Source organism: Amyelois transitella, chromosome 20, assembly GCF_032362555.1.
Source record: "Amyelois transitella isolate CPQ chromosome 20, ilAmyTran1.1, whole genome shotgun sequence".
NCBI classification, from domain to species: Eukaryota; Metazoa; Arthropoda; class Insecta; order Lepidoptera; family Pyralidae; genus Amyelois; species Amyelois transitella.
The window spans coordinates 1,561,091-1,586,072 of record NC_083523.1 but is presented as its reverse complement, the minus strand read 5'-3'; the positions used below and the strand labels follow the sequence as shown (position 1 = coordinate 1,586,072).

At 37.2% G+C, this 24,982-nt stretch overlaps 1 protein-coding gene across 1 annotated transcript in view; it reads right to left on the bottom strand.

The window, feature by feature from the left end:
- The window catches only part of LOC106138444 (hemicentin-2), a 124,912-nt gene that overhangs the window by 15,987 nt on the left and 83,943 nt on the right, over positions 1 to 24,982 (bottom strand). The window contains exons 5-11 of the mRNA XM_060949984.1: positions 17,751 to 17,959; positions 16,675 to 16,785; positions 6,740 to 6,946; positions 6,150 to 6,295; positions 4,572 to 4,719; positions 2,566 to 2,696; positions 581 to 740 (exon numbers count right to left, since the gene is read on the bottom strand). Of these exons, the coding sequence (XP_060805967.1) occupies positions 581 to 740; positions 2,566 to 2,696; positions 4,572 to 4,719; positions 6,150 to 6,295; positions 6,740 to 6,946; positions 16,675 to 16,785; positions 17,751 to 17,959 (1,112 nt within the window). The remainder of the gene's footprint in view (positions 1 to 580; positions 741 to 2,565; positions 2,697 to 4,571; positions 4,720 to 6,149; positions 6,296 to 6,739; positions 6,947 to 16,674; positions 16,786 to 17,750; positions 17,960 to 24,982) is intronic.

Sequence of the window (24,982 nt, the reverse complement as noted above, 5' to 3'; positions counted from 1 at the left end):
CTAGCAACCTGTCACTATTTGGGTCTCAATTCTATCATCAAATCAAAAAGCTGAACGTGGCCTATCTGTCTTTTCAAGACTATTGGCTCTGTCTACCCCGCAAGGGATGTAGACGTGACTATGTGTATGTATGTATCATTTTTGGGGCCATCTCTATGTCACACCTAGATAAGGGAAGATTTTCCCTATTGGCGGTCAAATTGAAACATCTCTCTCGCTACACATTCATACGCTCATAAAGTTATGCTGCGTCATTTTTGCACACTTCTTTCGCAGATCTATACTAATATTATAAAGCCGAAGAGTTTGTTTGTTTGAACGCGCTAATCTCAGGTATTACAAGTTCTAAAAAAAAAATTGTGTTGAATAGACCAATTATAGAGGAAGGCTTTAGGCTATATAACATCACGCTGCAACTATTCGGAGCGAAGAAATAATGGAAAATGTGAAAAAAAAACGGGTAATATTATTCATCCTTGAGGTTTCCAATGATACCCAAAATAACTACTCCATGAGAACAAAGTCGCGGGCACAGCTATTACAAAATATAAAACAGGAAAGCCAACAAATCTACAATTACATTGAACCCTGAGGTAGACAGATTGACTGCTGGACTCTCCCATCTGATTGGCCGCCTTGCAAGTGTATAATCCCCCATCCCTTCTCGCCACCCTCTGGAGGACCAGGGACTTGGTGCTGATGAAGATCCCTGAAGACATGTTCTGGCTAACTTGGACGTCCTGTAGGAAGAAATAATCATTCATGGAGAAGATATTTTTATTATTACCTTAATCAAAAATGATAGAATGTAAAAGAAGACACTGACTCATTGATTGACTGACATCCTTAACTTAACAGCCCATAAAAGTCCACTGCTGGACTAAGACCTCCCCAGGTTGCTAGTCCGTCTCTTAGTCGCTTTTTACGACATCCAAGCGAAAGAGTGGTCATATTTTTTTTTCTATTGGTTCTGATAACCGCACGGCACATCTGCGTTGAAAATAAATTCGTTTTGTTATTTTGCATACCTTAGGCATTTTACAACGACTTGTAAATGAGATCCAATTGGATTTATTGCCATTCCTATTTATAGATACGCCGAATTCAAAACAACTTAGCGCTCTTTGCAAATTGGTTGTATTTTTTTTTTCGTAGGGTTGCCAGAATCGTTTGACATACATACACACATGCATATAATCAGGTATATATCCCTAGCGGGTTAGACAGAGCCAACAGCCTTGAAAATACTGATACGCCACGTTCAGCAGCCTTTTGGCTAAATGATAGAATTTTCTATCATTATGCCAAACGTTCAGCTGTAAGATGCCCAAGGTATGTATGCAAAATAACAAAATAAATTTATTTTTAACGCATATTTGCCGTGTGGTTCCCGGCAACCATGAAAAAAAAGCAGGACCACCCCATCTCCTTTCCATGGATGTCGTAAAAGGCGACTAAGCGATATGGATAAGATATAAACTTGGGATCCTTATTTTAGGCGATAGGCTAGCAAACTGTTACTATTTAAATCTCAGTTGTTTCATTGAGCCAAACAGCTGAACGTGGCCTATCAGTCTTTACGAGACTGTTGGCTCTGTCTACCCCGCAAGGGATATAGACGTATGTATGTTAAATAAATATAAATAAACAATAACCGCATCACAGCCACCCCTAGACCAGTGATTGAAAAGGCCCACTTGATTTAATTTACTTTTTTCAGCAAACAAATGCAAATAAAAGATGAATGTTGTTAGCTTCATGAGGATAATTTTTAAACTTTGAAATACAATCGGATCGAGTTTTTAAACATACATACGTCACGTCTATATCCCATGCGGGGTAGACAGAGCCAACAGTCATCAAAAGACTGAGTGAGCATTGAGTTTAATTAATACTCTTAATGATTTCTGATTAACAAAATTGGTTGAGGTTATTCAAGGCTCCAGATTGTGTTCGTGGTTGGTGCCGTGCGGTTCCCGGCACATTATAACACTGTAGGTGTGATGATAAAGATGGAGACCAAATATCGAGTTTTTACGAGTCATGTCTATATTCCTTACGGGGTAGACAGAGCCAACATTCATCAAAAGACTGAGCATCGAGTTTGATTACTCGTATTACTCTTAATGATTTCTGATTAACAAAATTGGTTGAGGTTAATCAAGGCTCCAGATTGTGTTCGTGGTTGGTGCCGTGCGGTTCATGGCACATTATAATACTGTAGGTGTGAATATAAAGGTGGAGACCACACGACACTGGACACATTTGTTTGTTTTAAACAATAGTTAGACGTGTGGTTCCCGGCACCAATTGAAAAAGGAATAGGACCAATATATCTCATTCCATTCATGGATGTCGTAAAAGGCGACTAAGGGATAGGCTTACAAACTTGGGATTCTTTTTTAGGCGATGGGCCAGCAACCTTTCACTAGTTGAATCTCAATTCTATAATTTAGCCAAATAACTGAACGTGGCCATTTAGTCTTTCAAGACTGTTGGCTCTGTCTACCCCGCAAGGAATATAGATGTGACTATATGTATATTCTTATATTTCGACTCACTCACGTTATGGTACCAAGAGATCCTATGTTCCTTGGGGTTAGCTCTGATGTTGCACTCGAAGTATACGTCGTCTCCTTCCTTGATGTCGTTTGGATTCAGTGTGCTCCCTAGGGACATGGTCAGGACTGGCCTATCTGTGGGAATAATGAGAGTTATAGAGCGTTGAAGATGAATCTCAACTAATTTTGTAACAAACATACATACATACATACATACATACATTCATACATACATACATGCGTACATACATACATAAATACATACATACATATTATCACGTCTTATATCATCATATAATCACCATATAATCTTATATCGTCATATAATCACCTTTGCGGGGTAGACAGAGCCAACAGTCTTAAAAAGACTGGCAGACCACGTTCAGCTATTTGGCTTTAAGATAGAATTGAGATTCAAATAGTGAAACGCTGCTGGACCATCGCCTAAAAGAAGAATCCCAAGTTTTTAAGCATACCACTTAGTCGCCTATTATGACATCCATGGGAGAGAGATGGAGTGGTCCTATTCTTTTTCTATTGGAGCCGGGAACCACACGGCGCCACGCACGGCCATGGGAAACACACATACATACGTACATACATAAATCACGCCTCTATCCCGGAGGGGTAGGCAGAGATCACATCTTTCCAATTGCCACGATCCCTGCACACTTCTATCGCTTCATCCACATTCGTAACTCTCTTCATGCAAGCTCGGCGGTTTCGGGTACTTTTGACCTGACCAACCATTGTATCCAACATTTGTTTATTTCAGGGTGGGGCTGGCGGCGCTTTGGTTGTAAACGGTGTGGTGGTGGGGGTGTACTCCTGGTCCCAGGGTTGTACCACTCTCCGGTACCCTAACATAAAAACGCGACTGGCTCCTCATTGGAGATGGATCCTCGCTGTAGACATTGTCAGCCATTGACTGATTAAGGTCAGTTTCGGGTACTCTTGACCAGACCTTTTGCTAGAACGTCTCCGATTTGATCAAGGTACGTTCGTCTAGTCCTTCCCACTCCATCAATCCCGTTCACACTACCTTTGTATATTTGCTTAGTCAACCTACTTTATTCATCGTACAGCAAAAAAATCTATTCAGCCGAACTTGGCCTCTCATTCAGCTGTCTATGAGAAAAAGCGATGTCTGTTTAAAAGACCTTGATTGATTAGTAAAAGCTGACCTGAATTAACTGACGCTAGCGAAAATATCAAGACGCAGCATATCAAAGGTTAATAATCCAGTTATAACTATAATCATATATACTATAGTGGTTCCCGGCACCAATAGAAAAAAGAATAGGACCACTCCATCTCGTTCCCATGGATGTCGTAAAAGGCGATTAAGGGATGAAATGGGCTGCGTAGAACGTAGCCTAGAACGTGGTACCCCTCCGGGAAAGAGGCGTGTTTTTATATATTATGTAGATATGTAATCAAACCTAATATCCTAAAACTAATATTTCCAAACACGAATCAGTCTCGAAATAGCTGTTACAGCTATTTCACAATTCCAACAGCTTTTATAGATTTACTGCTCGAACATTGGTTACGATACGTCAATCAGACACGTGCTGGATCAGTAATATTCTAGCAGTTAATAGCACAATTTGATATTCAGCGATTTGCACGCTACGTTATGTCAATCCGGCTATTGACGTAGAGTGCCGCTGTTGAATTATAGTTATACATACATACATACAATGACGTCTCTATCCCTTGCGGGGTAGACAGAGCCAACAGTCTTGAAAAGATTGATAGGCCACGTTCAGCTATTATGCTTTAAGATAGAATTGAGATTCAAATAATGACAGGTTGCTAATCCATCGCCTAAAAAAGAATCCCAAGTTTGAAAGCCCTATCCCTAAGTCGCCTTTTACGACATCCATGGGAAAGAGATGGAGTGGTCCTATCCTTTTTTGTGAAATACAAAAATAAGTGTTTCTTGCAGCATAATTGCCATCTTTTCTAATGCTTTGAGGTATACCAATGAAGTGGTGGACTACTTACAGACTACAGTCATCCTAAAGGAGTCTTCCAGGGCCACGCTGAGCACGGGGTTGTCGGCCCTGCAGCGGATCACGGCACCGTCGTCCTCGGGCCGCGGCAGCATGGTCAGGCGGCTCATTGTCGTGGTTTCGTTCGTGAACTCGCTGTGCTGTTTAGAGTAGACATCTATTAATCGTTGTTTGTCCGAGAGGATTCTTCTTCGTGCTGTTTAGAGCAGACACCAATTAATTATAGAGGTTTTTTATTTCTTCGTACTTGTGGGGTTTTTAGTAAAAGACAAGAATCATACATATTATACATACATATATACATATAATCACGTCTATATCCCTTGCGGGGTAGACAGAGCCAATAGTCTTGAAAACACACACGTTCAGCTATTTGGCTTAATGATAGAATTGAGATTCAAATAGTGACAGGTTGCTAGCCCATCGCCTAAAAAGAATCCCAAGTTTGTAAGCCTATCCCTTAGTCGCCTTTTACGACATCCATGGGAGAGAGATGGAGTGGTCCTATTAGCATCGTCAGGCGGCTCATTGTTGTGGTTTCGTTCGTGAATTCGCTGTGTTGTTTAGAGTAGACACCTATTAATTATTGTTTGTCCGAGAGGATTCTTCTTCTTCGTACATGTGGGGTTTTTAGTAAAAGAAAAAGAATTATACATACATACATATAATCACGTCTATATCCACTGCGGGATAGACAGAGCCCACAGTCTTGAAAAGACTGATACGCCACGTTCAGCTGTTTGCTCAATAATTATGAATGGTTGCTAGCCCATCGCCTAAAAGAAGAATCCCAAGTTTATTAGCCTATCCCTTAGTCGTCTTTTACGACATCCATGGGAACGAGATGGAGTGGTCCTATTTTTTTTATTGGTGCCGGGAACCCCACGGCCAAGAATCATCAGAGCAATATCAGGTCTTTAACAGTAAGACATTGAGAAGAAGTAAAGGAGAATAGAGAAAACTCCACTTCATGCTTAAAAAAAAAGAGACATTTAAATATATATGTTACATCTATGACGTCTAACGTCAAACATTATCTTTGATGTGTGTCAGAATGGCGGGTGTACCTCACGGATTTTAATATCTGTTTTGGATTAAAAACGTACCTGATGTGTACCTCAGTGTACCATAATAAAATAGGTACACCCGCGGTCCTGACGTCAGGACCGCGGGTGTACCTATTTTATTAAAAATCTTTACATAGAAGGAGGTACACAGATTTTTAGGATAGGTACACTGAAGTACACATCAGGTACGTTTTTAATCCAAAACAGATATTAAAATCCGTGAGGTACACCCGCCATTCTGACACACATTATCTTTGGAATACTCGTGTTGCTAAATATATGAATAACTAGAGGCCTCCCGCGATTTCGTCCGCGTACCCTATCATAACTTAACAATCAATCGGAAATTCATATCAGAATCGTTTCGACGCAACTAATTATTATTAAGTTTGTTTTAAAATTGAAGAAATAAATTATCCAGAACATATTTGAGGCCAGAAACTTATATTAATGAAACTGATCCTACTAATTATAACCAGAACCTTATATAATTTATAACTTACCTTTCCCCTGGTATATATCCTGTTTTCCCTGTACCACGTGATCTGCGCCGGCGGTCTGCTTCCGTGGGATACGCAGATGAGGACTGTCTCCACATCGGCCGACATTTTGGCAGGTTTGTTCGTGATCATCACTGATGTTGGGCGCACTGTTGGAAAATTACTTTTATTATTACCAACGTCATTAGAGTTGATCTCATTTGTTACGAATATCCAGACGAATGTAATTGTCATTACTGAAACAAAATTTTCATCATTATACTTTGATGAAAAGTCTTTCTCTTAGAAGAGCGTTGGTAGGAGCCACCAGTACAAAAAAGAATAGGACCACTCCATCTCTCCCCCATGGATGTCGTAAAAGGCGACTAAGGAATAGGCTTACAAACTTGGGATTCTTCTTTTAGGCGATGGGCTAGCAACCTGTCACTATTTGAATCCCAATTCTATCATTAAGCCAAACAGCTGAACGTGGCCTGTCAGTCTTCACAAGACTGTTGGCTCTGTCTACCTCGCAAGGGATATAGACGTGACCATATGTATGTATGTATGTATGTATTAGTCACCTTTGACGTCAACTCAATACATGAACTTACATCTCATTTCAATTCTAGCAGTTCTCTCGTGAGGACTCAGTAGCGGCGTGTTGGTAGCTTGGCATCTTATGCTGGTGTTCAGCCAGCTCCTATCAACTGATCCAATAGCGATCCGGCTGATGATGACTTTTCCGTCATTCTTCAGAATCGTGTGGTCTTCGAGAGGTTTGTTGTTCAGCATCCAGGTAAGAGTTGGTTGGGGTCGACCTGCAAAGATAGATAAATAAATATATTCTTCTTACTGTACATTAGTTTGAATACTAACCGATGCTCTTACGGTGAGAGAAACATCGTAAGGAAACATGCATATTCAGGCAACTGGATGTGTAACCATGTTTAATCCAATACGGGTTAGGTTTAACTGCTACAATAAAAGTCAGATGGGAGTCGCTTTGTGTAAAAACCTGACAGCCAATCCAGGATCCATGGTCAAAGGCATGCCTCTTAGGTTTGATAAGAATGCAACAGGGAAGCCAGGAAGGAGAAGATCTTAGGATATGATTTTGATGACCTAAGAATTATTTGCCAAATTTTGACTTTCAAAAAACAGAAAGTACGTAGGAATTTCAATTTTATAACTCGTGTATCAACAAAAATGATTTTTAACTCGCAGGTAACTAATTCATCTACAATTTCAATTCCCAAATCCAATTTATCAATTTACACGATTCGCCAAAAATAATTGAATTTTTTTAAGCGAAATATTAATCGCCATCCATCGCCAACTAGCATTCAATTTTTAGCAAATAAAAATGAAAGTTGTAATTTTATTTAATAAAGACGTATTAACAAAACACAAAATTGTGATTGAACTAAGATGAAAATTCTAAAATTAATTACATAACGTAAGAGGTAATAACGTTATACGAGTATATGTATGAAATGAAGTTTTTATATCTTGCGTCTAGATAATCCACACTAATAATAATAGGTAAAAGATTTGTATTTTTGTGTGTTTGTAACGAATAAACTCAAAAACTATTGAACCGATTATAACTAACTTTGGTACACAGATAGAATAGACCTTTAAGAATAATATAAACTACTTTTGAAAATTCTCACGCGAGCGAAATCCCGTGCGACAGCTAGTATAGTATAATTAGGATTCCTCACAATGTTTTATCTCTCCGTAAGAATATCGGTAAGTATTTACATAAACTAAAGTAAAACTCAGAAAAAAGTCATGAAACCTGACCGCGGTAAGTTTTGACCTGCCTGTTCATTACGAAGTTTCATTCGAGCGCCCTATCAATCCGACCATTATAGCAAAATATATTAACTATATTACGAGTCCATCAATATAATATTTTCCTTATTTCGTCAATAGAAATTGTTATACTTAGGTATATCACTTCTCGGAAATTTTTATATTTACTGAGATGAGAAACTACTTACGAAGAATTATTACTTTTCTAAGAAAGGCATGTCTGTCAATACGCTTTTTCATTTAAAACGCAAATGAAGGTTCCCATTGGTACCAACATCTTTTAGTCGTTAGAATCTGCAGTATAAATTTCTTTGAAAAATAAACAACTTTGATAAAGATTAAAGTAAATACGTTGATTTCTTTTTTCTTATTACAATCCAAATAATTCCTTCTAAATCACTTGCGGGGTAGACAGAGCTAACAGTCTAGAAAAGTCTGCCCACGTTCAGCTGTTTGGCTTAATGATAGCTCTGTCTACCCCGCGAGGGATGTTGACGTGACTATATGTATGTATGTCATTCCCTTGATTGTCTTTGACAGCCTACGCAGGAAGGGAAGCGTAAAACGAAGTCTTATATTTTTGTTTATCTCTGCCCAACCCATCTCTTTCTTAGAATAAATTAAATCAGTATTTGGTTATTATTTTTAAGATTCTTACAAAATTTTGTATCGTACTAATCGGATTATGTTATTATAGATTAGCTTTGATGTTTAAAATAACTTGTTTAGTATGAAGATAAGAATTTTCTTTGATTATATTTTTTTTTATCTCATCTCTTTTAAAATATTGATATATGTAACTATGTCTATAAAAATTAAATCTACGTGTATGTATATATTTATGCAACTGGCTTAAAAACTCTCGGGAGCCCTTATTAAACCGCGCTTTTCCCCTAGTCATAATTAAGATCACAGGTAACTTAAATCCTCGGGAAATTCCATATTTCCACAAGAACAGAACAGAAAAAAATATTTTTTATTTAACGCGGACGGAGCTGGGTACAAAAGCTAGTAAGTAATAATATCATCTTGAAAAATTGTACCAACGTCGCCAACAAATGATGATATACTGAGGAAAGTCTCGGATATAGTGTATATCAATTTGATACATTAAGGCGTTGTCATAGTAACCTTAACGAATGGTTCTGGCACTTCACGTGACAATTAGGGCGATTTGGTCCTTCAACAGTTTTTAGGGCAGGTTTTTATACAAAGTTTACATACAAACTAGCTGTGACCGCGACTTCGTCCGCGTAGAATAGTTATTTTGGGCATCATTGAAACCCTCAAGGATGAATAATTTTCCCCGTGTTTTTTCACATATTCCATTATTTCTTTGCTCCTTGTAGTTGCAGCGTGATGTTATATAGCCTAAAGCTTTCCTCGATAAATGGTCTATTCAACGCAAGATTTTTTGAACTCGAACCAGTAGTTCCTGAGATAAGCGCGTTCAAACAAACAAACTCTTCAGCTTTATAATATAAGTATAGATAAATAAATAAATAAATGCTCTGCCTAGCTCGCATGAGATATAGACGTGGATATATATATATGAAAGCGTGCACTGGATGAATTCTCGCTTAAAACACGACTCCCAAGTTTATAAGCCCATCCCTTAGTCGCCTTTTACGACATCCATGGGAAAGATATGAAGTGGTTAAATAGTTTGAAGTGTCGAAAACCACACGTTTCGATGATTGAACGTTGAAAATATTATGAAAAATACAAAAGTTAATGGCGTCTTGAATTTTTATTTTATCCGAAACTCGGATATGAATCTCGATTGAATTCTGCATACCCATTCGCTTTTAAGCCACTGTTTACTGTTCATCTACTCTTATCTCATAGACGTTTATCGGAATAGATAACAGATATATAAATACTTTTAAACTTTCGCGTTGCATGATTAGTAAATAAATGAATGAATAAACGAATTAATGTACTTTGAGTTAGCCTCGAAGTAAGTTCGAGACTTGTGTCACGAGAGACTAACTCAACGATACTTACTATATTTTATCAAAATATTTTGTGGTTCTCTCACCAATAACGATAAGTGTATTAAAATTCCTTGACAGAATATACAACGCAAAAAAAATAGCAGCTTAGCTTCAAAATTCAAAAGAAAAAATATTTTAGAAGTTAAGTTAATTATTTATTCATAATATTTTTTCGTTAACGCAGTTTTAATTTTCAATCATTTGCGTTGTCTAAAAAATTAATGTCAATGAAGATGCCATACTATGATCAAATACATCTTCAGAGTAGGCGGGAGGGCTCTTCCCTTGGGCTTTGATACCTGTGGTGAATACGCAATAAAGATTTTTCCGATTCAAAATCGTAATATTTTGATTCAAATATAAGGGGATGTTCTTCATTAGCGTTAGTGGTCGAATCGGTAATGTGCGGTTAAAGTGCGTGATGGGCGTAAAGTCACAGGTTCAAATCCCACCTCGGCCATGTGTGAATGACTCTTTTTTGAGTTATGTAAATGTACCTATATGTGGCGACATGTCTACGCCACAAGTCACAAAAATAAAAAAATAAAAAATCACGCGACGCTATCAGTCAAAAACAGCGATAAACCTAAATCGCGCAAGCAAAGATTTCACGGATTGGAGCTACATATACAACCTCCGACACAACATCGTCTGTCGCGCGGTTCCCCAGGCATCACACCTAGCCTGGCGGAAGATCTTCCCTTTGGTGGCGGTCGAGCCGAATCATCGCTCCCGCTACATATGTATGTGTAGGTAATTAAAGTCAAATCTAGTGCTTGTAATCAAATTTTGAGACCCCGATCAGCTATTACCCTTAAAAATCTTAGTTGCCTAAACGTAATAACACGGTTTGCTTGGAAAAATTTTGAAGAAATAATACTCTAAGTGAATTTCGACGTCTTATCGTAAAGGGATGGGAAAATATTAGCCGAAAAGTTTTATAGACCACTTTTTAATTAAACACGACAACCAAAATTACTTATGTACTTATCATTAATAAATAACAGAGAACATTGATTGACTTATTGACTGACATACCAATGCCTAGGCCAAGCCGATGGGTGTGGGTGAAATCTGCCGTGTAAGTTCTTTAAGTAGCCTAGGGACAACACTATAGTAACGAAAATATTCGATTAGATTTTCTCATATTACTTATGCATACCTATCATAGTTTAATTTTCATATACATACATACATATAATTGGGGGGTAGACCAGAACAAAGCCAACTGTTAAGCTTAATGATAGAATTTAAATTCAACTAGAGACAGGTTGCTAGCCCATCGACTAAAAGAAGAATCCCAAGTTTAAAAGCCTATTCCGTAGTCGCCCTTAACGACATCCATCACGAGTGGTCATATTTTTTTTTATATAGGTGCCGGAAAGCACCCGGCACTAACAACTAACGCTACTTCAAATCATCAAATTGATATGATAACGCTTACACCTAATATCCGCTAAACTAAAACATTTATACATACGAAATGCATTCAGCATTTTGCTATTTCGAATCCAAATTCAATATCGTTATTTTACCATTTCGCGCATCCAATACAATTGAATCCAATTGGAAAATCGAATTATCGATAGCGTAGAATGTCCCAACACTAGCGTATTAGCCGAATCCAGTCGTATTTACGGTGGGTCGTTAAAATTTATAACTTTCGCAAAATATTCGGGCGACATCGGAAGGTATCGATACTGAAAACAAATTAATATTCGAGCGGTGAAACTAACTAATTGATTGATTGATATTCGACCTTGCTTTATTTTGGGTAGAGGAAGGAATGCGAATTAATTATATACACTTACATTTAAGGTTTACATTTAGAATCAACACCGGAGGTCCCGGGTTCGAATCCCGGCCAGTGCATGATGAGAAAAGAACTTTTTTCTGATAACTAAATATTTTTTTATAGATACATACATAATCACGTCTATATCCCTTGCAGGGTAGACAGAGCCAACAGTCTTGAAAAGACTGATAGGCCACGTTCAGGTATTTTTTTATACGTACGTACGACTCGCACTTGGCCGTTTTTCGTTTGTTTAATATTGGCGTCTATAGCTGGCAATGGGCGGCGATAAATATATTGCTAAATAAAATTCAATTCTTTTTGGCGAATTGAATAGTTTGATAAATTGGATTTGGGAATTGAAATTCAATTAGTTACGAGTTGAAATTAATCTTTGGCGTTGTATAGTGTAGTGAATTAGAAACTTGAATTCTTTCAGAAAAGAAGGTGAATGTTCTAGATTAGATTAGTTTTAAGAGATCCACCTATATTTGTAAATTGACGTCCGGTAAAAATGCTGCAGTGTAGTTTGTTCCGCGGCTTTTTTTTACGACCTTAATTTAATTTTTTTCAAACAAACACTTCAACCTTTTCATTCTATCATAAGCCATCAAACATAGGAAACAGACTGATTTGTCCTATTCTAAAGTTCCGGGAACCACACGGCACTGTAGTGAACATCAATAAAGTGGAAAACTTATATCGCATAGTCCAAGAGCGTAACATGAAAACTGAGAAAAATGTTCAGTTGTTGTAACAGAAACGTCATTTGTAACTTTAATAGTGCTGTATTTTCAGATTTAGTTTAAAGGTGTGTGCACGCGTCGCGTTTTTAATGTTTCTTCATCTTTTAGTATTATATTTTTGCTCCGAATAAGACCTAAGTGATGTTCCGAGTGAATAAAGTCTGAATAAGTTTTTTAAAGGCTCGTCGTGGCATAGTGGAATGATGTAGTCTCTGCCCACCCTTCCGGGAAAGAGTTCTGATTAAGTACATTTTTATACATCTTATACAATTTTTACCTAAGTGATATCCCTAAGGGCGTATAGATATTAAAAGAGTATAGATATGAAATACAACTAAATCATTTTACCCTTAAGAAGCAAGTTCATATTGTTAAATTGATATCCCTTGCGGGCTAGACGGAGCTTATAGTCTTAAAAAGACTGCAAGGCCACGTTCTGTTCTATTTGAATCACTATTTGTCAGTGACAATTGGAATCTCAATTCCATCATTAAGCCATACAGCTGAACGTGGCCCTTTTTTTAATATTACAGGTTTCATTTCATTACAAAATATTTTAAATTTAATGCTGAAGTGTACCAAAATTTAATATAGTTTATAAATGCCTGAACATTTATAATCAACGACAGACGAGTATATTCTTTTGAGAAAATCGTTAGCTTTTTTAATAAAATATTTTTAATATTTTTGGAAAACTAAAAATACTTATATTATGTACGCGCCTTTATTTTTGCTTTTACCGTGCCCGAGTGATGAAAAACAAGAAAATATATCACTGTTTCATTCAGCCTTTACGAGAGTAGATCATAACTCGGTAGATTTTTTGGACAACAGTTCTTTTGAACATTGCTATTTTCACAACTTATATATAGAAAAAAAAACCTATATGCTTTTGTAGGTTGCGCTAAATTCGTCGCTTATAAGTAGATGGCGTTAAATTCGTTGCTTTTCATGAAGGTGCTAATTTCTACGCTTTCTTGTATAGATGGCGTTAAATTCATCGCTTTTTGTCGCAAAATTCACGCGGGCATATATCTATCACTACATAGTATAAAACAAAGTCGCTATTTTAGTCTGTTTGTCTGTATGCTTAAATCTTTAAAATTACGCAACGGATTTTGATGCGGTTTTTTGTAACAGGTAGAGTGATTCAAGGGGAAGGTTTTTATGTATAATTTTTTCCGAATTTTGCACCCGTGCGAAGCCGGGGCGGGTCGATAGTTTTAATATAATTTGATTCTGTGAATCAAATTAAATTTGATTTGATATTGTGTTAGCATTATTTTCGATAGATTTTGATAAAAGTCAGCTTGTTAACATGACCCAGAATTATAATTTAATTTCAATTATTGCATATCATTTTGTAAATTTCAGTTTTAACTACTAAAATAGTCACTGTATTAATAATGGGTATTTATAACACGAACCCCGTAGGGTATAAATTATGATTGGAACGGTAAGCGGTTTTGTCAATTTAATTAAGTATGCTTTGATTTTATTCAATTCGATTTGTTCATTTAATTCAATTTACATTAGCATACTATATTATTTAATTTTAAATTTTATCACGTCATCATAATTAAAGTGTATTTAATACAATTGTATTTATTAGTATAGTAGTGTGGAAGGAATGTTTCCGTTTGACCTCCGTGACCCTTGAATCAAACCTATTCTATCATACTTATTGTTCTAGGTGAAAGTATTTAGTAACTTAGTCACATCGATATTCACCGAAATTAGATAGAATTGTCCAATTTTGTGGTTCCATAGACAATTTCTTTCTATATTTTTATCGCTGCATCATGGCGTGTTCCCAGTTGCACCCTATGCCATTAAGCCTCAGGGCCTGGAGTCCGCTTTCCTGCTTCTCCCCTTCCACTTCTTCCGGTCTACCGCGTCTTCAGTTCTAAGACCATAGACTATTTCTTTTCAGTCGCGAGGGACTTTAACACCTATAAGCCTTCTCACGAATTTAGGTAATCACTGCAGCTATTTATTTATTTTTATAGTTTATAGTCTTTTATGTTTGTTTATATAAATTATATTATTTAAAAAAACAAATAAAAACACTTGTGCTAATTATTCTATTGTTAAAATTATGATATAAGGCATTTAATTATTGTTGTGCCGTGTGGTTCCCGGCACCAATTAAAAAAGAATAGGACCACTCCATGTCATTTCCTATGGATGTCGTAAGAGGCGACTAAGGAATAGGCTTATAAGCTTGGGATTCTTATTTTAGGCGATGGGCTAGCAACCTGTCACTATTTGAATCTCAATTCTATCATAAAGCCAAACAGCTGAACGTGGTCTTCCATTCTCTTCAAGGCTGTTGGCTCTGTCTACCCCGCAAGGGATATAGACGTGACTATGTGAATGAATGAATGTATGATAGAGCAAAAGAAATAAATTACTGTAGAAAAATTTGGATTTTGTGTAATACTTAAATATGTTTATTTAGTTCGACCCCATCTAAAGTACTCTGTCGAACCTAATGGTTGACTGGTAGATAATGCTTCCAGCTTTAAGTCATTTACATTTGTATTACGTAAGTTTCAATAAATGAAACGAATTATTTAATCATTTTATATAGTTTTAGTTTTGTAAATGCTGAGCTATCGAATCCCTAAAATATTGTTCGAAATTTGATATTCCGATACAGAAATCCCTTTCTGGCGTATTTTCCCGTATTCACGAATTTCTGGAAAAAAACTTTTGACATGAATTTTATAAAAATATACGTGGCTGACACGGTGGCAGTTTTTACTCGATGATTTTATTTTAATGTTGTTTTCTTTTTCGACTTAAAAATGAATAAAATTTAGCAATGTTTTGAGGGAAAACATCGTGAGGAAACCTGCACATTCAGACAACTGGATGTTGTAACGATATGATCCAATAAGGGTTAGGTTCCTCTGCAAAGGTTACGGAGGTCAAATGAGAGTTGCTTCGTGTAAAAACCTGACTCGCCCGATCCAAGATCCATGGTCAAAAGCTTACCCCGGGCTCCTCTCCAGTGGTGAGAATGCAACCGGGACTATAGCCAGGAAGAAGAAGAAGATTATTTTAACAATCTTTATTTTACTTTATAATATAAATAATATAATCTCAATTCTATCATTAAGCCAAATAGCTGAACATGGCCATTCAGTCTTTTCAAGACTGTTGGTTCTGTCTACCCCGCAAGGGATTTAGATGTGACCATATGTATGTATGCTGTTTATATCTGATAGCTATATCATATCACTACATAGTATGAAGCAAAGTCGCTTCCCGCGTCTGTCCCTATGTATGTTAGTATGTTTGCTTAGATATTTGAAACTACAATTGGGCCATGTGGTTCCCGGCATCAATAGAAAAGAGAGTAGGACTATTCCCTCTTTTTCCCATGGATGTCGTAAAAGGTGACAAAGGGATAGGCTTATATATTTGGGATTCATCATTTACTCACTATTTGAATCTCAATTCGATCATGAAGCCAAATAGCTGAACAAGGCCTGTAAGTATCTTCAAGACTGTTGGCGATGTCTACCCCGCAGGGGATGTAGACATGATTATAACCTATGTTACTTTAAATATAAGTTTTTACAAATTGAATTCCCGATATACTCGTTCACAGTTCGTGAACTTGCATACTTTCTATTAACGAATGTAAATAAACTTTGAACTTATAATCAAATACGAACCACGCGAGCGCATATTTTCCGCTGCAATGCATTGCAATTAACGTCTCGCATACATACATACATATTATCACGTCTTTATCCCTTGCGGGGTAGACAGAGCCAACAGTCTCGAAAAGACTGTTAGGCCACGTTCAGCTTAACAATTCTTGCAATAACTTATAAAAGTGGCATTTTTTTTTTAAATTGAAATTACACTGATTGAGTTACCCTCGAAGTAAGTTCGAGACTTGTGTTACGAGATACTAACTCAACGATACTATATTTCATAATAAATATTTATATAGATAAACATCCAAGACCCAGGCCAATCAGAAAAAGTTATTTTCTCATCATGCCCCGGCCGGGATTCGAACCCGGGACCTCCGGTGTCACAGACAAGCGTAGTACCGCTGCGCCATAGAGGCCGTCAATGTTGTATGTATATTTATTTTTTAAACTATAACACTACACCATAACTATAACCATAGATTAAATATTGTTAGGTTATCTCTTTCTATCACATACCTCCTCTAAGTTCGCAGAGCAGAGTGAAGTTGCTACCTTCTTCCAAAGGTCCCACCACCCCGGCCACGTCCCGACCTGCCTCATCATACAGCAGAAGCTGGTGAGGGGGTACTGAGGACAAAAACTCTAATTAAATTTGATGACAAGCATCTATACTAATATTATAAAGCTGAAGAGTTTGTTTGTTTGTTTGTACGCGCTAATCTCAGGAACTACTTGTTCGAATTGAAAAATTCTAAAAAAATAACTTTTCCACGCGGACGAAGTCGCGGGTATGGCTAGTAATTTAATAAGCGAGACACTAACTCAATGATACTTTATTTTGTAACCAGCTGTGCTAACACTTCGTCCGCGTTGAATAGTTATTTTGGGCATCATTGCCTTCAAGGATGAATAATTTACCCCTTATTTTTCACATTTTCCATTATTTCTTCGCTCATAATAATTGCAGCGTGATGTTACATAGCCTTAAGCTTTCCTCAATAAATGGTCTATTCAACGCAAAAAGAATTTTTCATTACGAACCAGTAGTACTACAGATTAGCGCGTTCAAACAGACAAAAAAACAAACAAACTCTCCAGCTGGGATTTGAACCCGAACGAATTGAGTAATGAAGAGATAACAATATGTGGCGACATCTCGCTACGCCACAAAACACAACAACCAATCACGGTGACAATACGACGCGCTCAACCAATAGTAGCGAAGAGACAGTGGCAACATCTCAAATGGTATACGCCTCCAAGCCTATCACGGCGTGTATGCTAAATCGCGCAAGCAAAGTTTTCATCGTCGGAGTTCCACAGGTATTACATCTAGCCTGCGGAAGATCCTCCCTTTTTAGCGGTCGTAAATTATTCTCTGCTGGTGAACCTTAAGGAATTCTGTAAATTACTTTTCATTAGATATTATAAAGTACCCCTAGTTTCTCTGTTTGTTTGTATGCATTAATCTCGGAAAGTTGTGGACTGAGGGTTTTCTGAGGAAGATTTATATCTATAAATGGTACCCGTGCAAAGCCGGGGCGGGTCGCTTATTTCAGGATTAAAAGAATGGATGTTGTAAAATTACATACCAACAACATTTAGTCGTATCTGGAAATTCCTTGTTGGCGAATTCTTGAAATCCACTCTGCACCTGTAGATGCCCTCATCATCAAGCTGAACAGCATCCACGGTGAGGGAGGAAGGTCTGGACATCGTCACGAAGTATGCTCGCCTTCCAAATGCCAGGGGATCAGACCAGTGTAGGGCCTTGTTGAAACTGCGCCCGCGCACATCAAAACTGTTGACAAATAATTAATATTTTTTGGATCGGAAATGCAAAGAGCATGCTTAGCAAAGTGCTTATCGGTAAACTGTTCAAAGCCATCTAGTGCAAATCAGTGGAACTACATCGCAGTCAATGCGTACCGCTGCGTGTCTACTCCTTATTAGTTCCGGGAAACCATTTAGATGGCGCTGTTGATAGACATGAGTACTTTTGTTTGTAAACTCTTTGTTGAACAAAAAAAAAACATACATACATACGTCACGTCTATATCCCTTGCGGGGTGGACAATCACATAGTTCTTGGAATTAACAAGGCGGACTTATCCCAATTGGGATTTCTGCCAGTCAACCAAATTAACAACTTAGGTACCTATTTCAGTTACTACAAATTGAATTCCCTTGATACTCGTTCACTGTTTATGAACTTGCATACCTACCTATTAACGAATGTAAATAAACTTTGAACTTATAATCAAATGCAAACCACGCGAGCGCAGATTTTCCGCTGCAATGCATTGCAATTAACGTCTTGCAATTAATGCGGATATTGCAAACGTTTGATATGAGGCACGTGGATAGATTGTATGTCTTGGGTGGGGTAATTACAATTACCTATGTGTGGCAGAGTTACAAGAATTCGGAAAAATTTTATACATAAAATTCTCGTGTCACCGTTTAATGTTTGTTACCGTACTCCGCCGAAACGGCTTGACCGATTCTCAAGAAATTTTTTGAGCATATTGAGTATGTCTGAGAATCGGCCAACATCTATTTTTCATACTCCTTTTCCGATTCGGGTTTCCGATAAGGGTTGTCCACCATTAACATTATTTTTTAACTAGAAATTATTAAAAAGTTATTTCTATGGCAAAACTACGTTTGCCGGGACAGCTAGTATTCTATATTATTTAAATTCTTCCTCTATGTTGTGCCGTGTGGTTCCATAGGATCACTCCGTCTCACAAGGAAAGATATGGAGTGAACCCATTCTGAAATGCCAGGGACCACACGGCACGCTCAAATAATTTTTATAAGTTCGAAACTCTTCATCGATTTCTAGATATACGGCTCTATGTAAGACACACATATGTATAATCACGTCTATGCGGGTATATACCCTTGCGGGGTAGACAGAGCCAACAGTTATCAAAAGATTAAAAGCTCACGTTCAGCTATGTGTGGTACAGGCGTGATTGTGTGTTTATGTGCTTACTAGAGGCCGCCCGCGACTTCGCCCGCATGGAAACCCTATCAATCCCGCGGGAACTCCGGGATAAATAACCTATATGTTATTCTTGGTCTTCAGCTACCTACATACCAAATTTCATCGTAACCGGTTCAGTAGTTTTTGCTTGAAAGAGTAACAAACATCCATACTGACATACTAACAAACTTTCGCATTTATAATATTCGTAGGATGTGTGGTAATGGCGTGATTGTGTGGTTGTGTGCTTATTCTATGTGGTTTACCACACAAAATTTTAAATACATACATATGGTCACGTCTATATCCCTTGTGGGGTAAACAGAGCCAACAGTCTTGAAAAGACTGATAGGCCACGCTCAGCTATTTGGCTTAATGATAGAATTGAGATTCAAATAGTCACCCTTAGTCGCCTTTTACGACATCCATGGGAAAGAGATGGAGTGGTCTCATTCTTTTTTGTACTGGTGCCGGGAACCATAAGGTACATTTTTATACTTATATTATACTTTTAAATACTTATTTTATACCTTGAAGGTAAGATCCGCATTTTAAACATAAAAAACGGCACATAAAATCCTGAAAATGTAACCCTTTAACACTTAACACAAATGTGTGAGATTAAAAATGTACATTAACCGGTATTAATCCTTGTCGCGACGTGAAAAAGACGAAATTATCTTCGTACTATGCGATGCGAAGACTGTAAATGAATTGGCGCGATCTCTTTGTGACCATTTCATTTGTCCCTAAATTAACTAGTATTGGTATTAACTCAAGGCAATATTTATTTATTTAAACTTCATTGCACAGAATACAAATGTATAGCACAATCGGCGGACTTAATGCTAGAAGCATTATCTAGCAGTCAACCATTGGGTGTGACAGAGAACATTATGTTGGGGTCAAACTAAATAAATATATTTATACCTACATAAAATATAAAAGAAAATAATTATAATATACATACATAAAAAACTACAATAGATAAACAATATACATAAATAAATAGGTGCAGCGATTACCGAAATGAGTGAAAAGGCTTATAGATATTAAAAACCCTCGTGACTCAAGAGAAAAATCAATATCTTATAATATATAAAGTTCTCGTGTCACATTATTACGTCCCGTACTCCTCCGAAACGCCTTGACCGATTCTCATGAAATTTTGTGAGCATATTGAGTAGGTCTGAGAATCGGCCAACGTCTATTTTCATACCCCTCAGTGATATGGGTTATCCACCCTTAATATTTTTTTAACTAGATATAATTTAAAAATTATTTATATGAAAAAAAAAAAACTTTTGCCGGGACAACTAGTACCTAGTAACAATATAATTAACGTACTAGGCTAATGGAATTATAACTGAGGACTAAGAAGACCGTAAAATGTGAAGTCACTAAGTATATTATAATAGATGTTAAATTTATAAATGTTCGTCTGCCTTTCACGTCAAAGCCACTAAACCGATCTTAATGAATTTTACGAAGAAGGAGAAATACATACATACATAAAATCACGCCTCTTTCCCGGAGGGGTAGGCAGAGACTACCTCTTTCCTCTTGTCACGATCTCTGCATACTTCCTTCGGAGAAAGGAGAAATCTTGTCGGAAATAAAATATTAAGATTAGTCTCAAGAAGTACGCAACAGGGAATCCATTTTTAAGGCTCCAAAGGTAAATCCCTGCGTATTTATCAAGCATAAAGCTTGTACACACGATTTCGTATCGTTAACGATTTTAGGCTGTTAACACACTTTATTATATTTTTTAAAACATATTATGGAATGAGTATAATATTATTTATTTCAATATTTCTTCCTCCTGGCTTTAGTCCCGGTTGCATCCTCACCACTCTGGAGAGGAGCCCGGGGTATACCTTTGACCATAGATCCTGGATTGGGCGAGACAGGTTTTTACACGAAGGGAACTAAACCCGTTTGGTTCCCGGCACTAATAGAAAAAAGAATAGGACCACTTCATCTCTCTCCCATGGATGTCGTAAAAGGTGACTAAGGGGTAGGCTTATATACTTGGGATTCTTCTTTAAGGCGATGGGCTAACAACCTGTCATTATTTGAATCTCAATTATATCTTAAAGCCAAATAGCTGAACGTGGCCTATCAGTCTTTTCAAGACTGTTGGCTCTGTCAACCCCGCAAGGGATATAGACGTGATTATATGTATGTATGTAACTAAACCCGTATCGGATCATGGTAACACGTTCAGTTTGCTTGACACGTTTTCCCGGACCATAAGGCATCGGTTAGTACACAAACTAATGTACATAACTTCGGAAATAGTCATTGGTACATGGCCAAGGTAGGATTTGAAGTTGTTCCTTTTATGCGCATCACGAATTTTAACCGGGCACCTTACCACGACCACCAACGCTCCAAAGACATGATTCAGGTTGGCTGGAAGAGATCCTACGTAGGGATAAGTTCGCCTTTGTACTGTACTGCTTTATATTTGTAATGTACTCCTTTAGTGATGAATAAAGCATTCACTTACTTACTTATACATATGTGTGTAAATCTGTATAAAAAGTTGAGTGTGGTTCCTGGCACCAATAGAAAAAGAATAGGACCACTCCATCTCTCTCCCATGGATGTCGTAAAAGGCGACTAAGGGGTAGGCTTATATACTTGGGATTCTTCTTTAAGGCGATGGGCTAGCAACCTGTCATTATTTGAATCTCAATTCTATCTTAAAGCAAAATAGCTGAACGTGGCCTATCAGTCTTTTCAAGACTGTTGGCTCTGTCAACCCCGCAAGGGATATAGATGTGATTATATGTATGTATGTATATAAATAGATAAGCTGAAATACGGATCATGTGAGTGTACCATTAAGGATACGGTTCGTTAAACTGTTTCAATAAATCGGCGAGGCTTATTGGGTGAGTCTGAATCCAATGTTCAGGCAGTTTATGATACGAGTATGTTATTTACGTAGTTATGTTTGCATACGTGTTTTTAGATTTGCGAGTATACTCGTAAGGCAGGGGAATTCTTACATTTAAAGAGATGTGAAAATCAGCGGTTTTTTGTATTCTTTCAGTGCAAAAAGATCGCTGAGTTGTGACCATGCCGTGCCATACGATGTGCCGTGTGGTTCCCGGCACCAATTTAAAAAAGAATAGGACCACTCCAATCTCTTTCCCATGGATGTCGTAAAAGGCGACTAAGGGATAGGCTTAAAAACTTGGGATTCTTATTTAGGCGATGAGCGAGCGACCTGTCACTATTTGAATCTCAATTCTATCATTAAGCCAAATAGCTGAACGTGGCCATTCAGTCTTTTCAAGACTGTTGGCTCTGTCTACCCCGCAAGGGATATAGACGTGACCATATGTATGTATGTATGTATGTAGTTATGACCATTTCGACTTGCTGCAGCACACCGGTGTTTGTTTTAAGGCTTTGTTATTGTTATATTTGTTTGTGTTGTAGCATTGTCATGTAATTTTGAAAATAAATCTATTCTATTCTATTAGTTTTTATATAGGTGCCAGGAACCACAAGGAACCAATATAAAAAAAAGAATATAATTTATTAAAATTTATTTATAAATTATTTGTTTACTCAGTAACTAAGAACTATCGACGTCTTATTCCCTCAAGAAAAGATACTTATTAAATATACTTATTAATCCCAAGATTTCTCATTTTCACTGCACACTATGGAAAATCCTTTCATGTAACGTTACATAGCCGTAGCTAAGCTGTGACTAAATAGCTTAAGTATCGTCGGTTCGTTAAAGCCGTGGTCGACGAAGCGAAGCTGATTCGTCGATACACGTCCCGAAGCGATAAAATAAGCATATGTACACATATATATGCAAGTCCATGAATTTCTAAATTTTAGACACACATACATATGTATAATCACGTCTAGATCCTTTGCGGGGTAGACAGAGCCAATACTCTTGACAGTTGACAGGTTTGTCAGTACAGTAGCAAAAATACTGATAGGCCAAGTTCAGATGTTTGGCTTAATGATAGAATTGAGATTTAAACAGTAAATTAATTTTTTTACATAATAATTAATAAATTTTCGATAGCACTCTATTTTTTCATAATTATTTTGTTATTCAGACTGTTGGCTCTGTTCACCCCGCAAGGGATATAGACGTGACTATATGTATGTATGTAGGACAGATACCGGGATGAGATTATTATATTATATGTTATGTTATGATGGTGACGCAAACGTTTGTCTGTAAATTCTTTAATTTGTGTTCAGTTAGAAGTGATTAGCCGGAACGATATCGTTTTAGAGGTAGGAAATTTAGATTTTTTAGTAAGCCGGTTTTGATGGGCTCTATAAATATCACATGTATCTACCTATATAAACTAAGGTTTTATTTTTTACGGGACAAATTACACACAACTAAGGTTTCCTTTTTACGGGACAAATTACACAGATTGAATTAGTCTCGAAGTCAACTCGAGTCTGTGGCGCAGCGGTAGTACGCTTGTCTGTGACACCGGAGGTCCCGGGTTCGAATCTTGGCCAGGGCATGATGAGAAAAGAACTTTTTCTGATTGGCCTGGATCTTGGATGTTCATCTATATAAGTATTTATTATAAAATATAGTATAGTTGAGTTAGTATCTCGTAACACAAGTCGCGAACTTACTCCGAGGCTAACTCAATCAGTGTTATTTGTCCCTTATATATTTATTATTATTTACTTGTGTTACGAGATACTAACTCAACGATACTATGTTTTATAATAAATACTTATATAGATAGACATTCAAGGTCACATTCAGTACGGCCTGAATATTCAGGTTTTCTCACGATATTTTACGCTATTATATCCAGGTAGTTTAACTTTCAGCGTTTGTCAAAGAAAAACTATGAAAATTTCATATGCCTTCCCCCTTATATATTATTCCCCACGCGCAACAGTTTCAAATGAACGCTGGCCGTTAGTCACTCAGTAATTACTGACGGACGGACAACGTTAACTTAGATTAATATTTTAAATATTGACGATGAAATGGTATGAAATTGAGTGACCGGATAAGGAACAGCGTGATAAGGGAATGTTGTGATGTGAAAGAAGATGTAGTTACAGGAATAGAAAAGGGTATGTTGAGATGGTTCGGTCATGTGGAGAGGATGAATGAAAACAGGTTGACTAAGCAGATATACAAGGAGAGTGTGGAGAGAAAGGTCGGAGTTGGAAGACCTAGACGAACGTATCTTGATCAAATTAAGGACGTCCTGGTAAAGGGTCAGGTCAAAAGTACCCGAAACCGCCGAGCTTGCATGAAGACAGTTATGAATGTGGATGAAGCGAAGGAAGTATGCAGAGATCGTGGCAAGTGGAAAGAGGTAGTCTCTGCCTACCCCTCCGGGAAAGAGGCGTGATTTTATGTATGTATGTATATTGACGATTATATAAACCCCACCAATGACTATTTTGGAAGTTATGCACATTAGTTTGAATACTAACTGATGCTCTTACGGTGAGGGAAAACATAGCACTGCACATTTTAGTTTCTAAAGAAAAAAATTGTATCTGAAGATTACTTTTAAAACAGGTATACCTAATTACCTACGTTGTAATAAATTTTATGCATAATACAGGCAGCATAGCATTACAGTAGTTTTTGGCAACGGTCCATACTCGCTTTGTAAATCCTCTATTTAATTTTATTGGGCGGAAGTAATGTCTTATCCTACTAATATTATAAATGCTAAAGTTTGTGAGTATGCCAGTATGGATGTTTGTTACTCTTTCACGCAAAAACCACTGAACTGATTACGATGAAATTTGGTATGTTTATTGCTGAAGACCCAGAATAACATTTAGGCT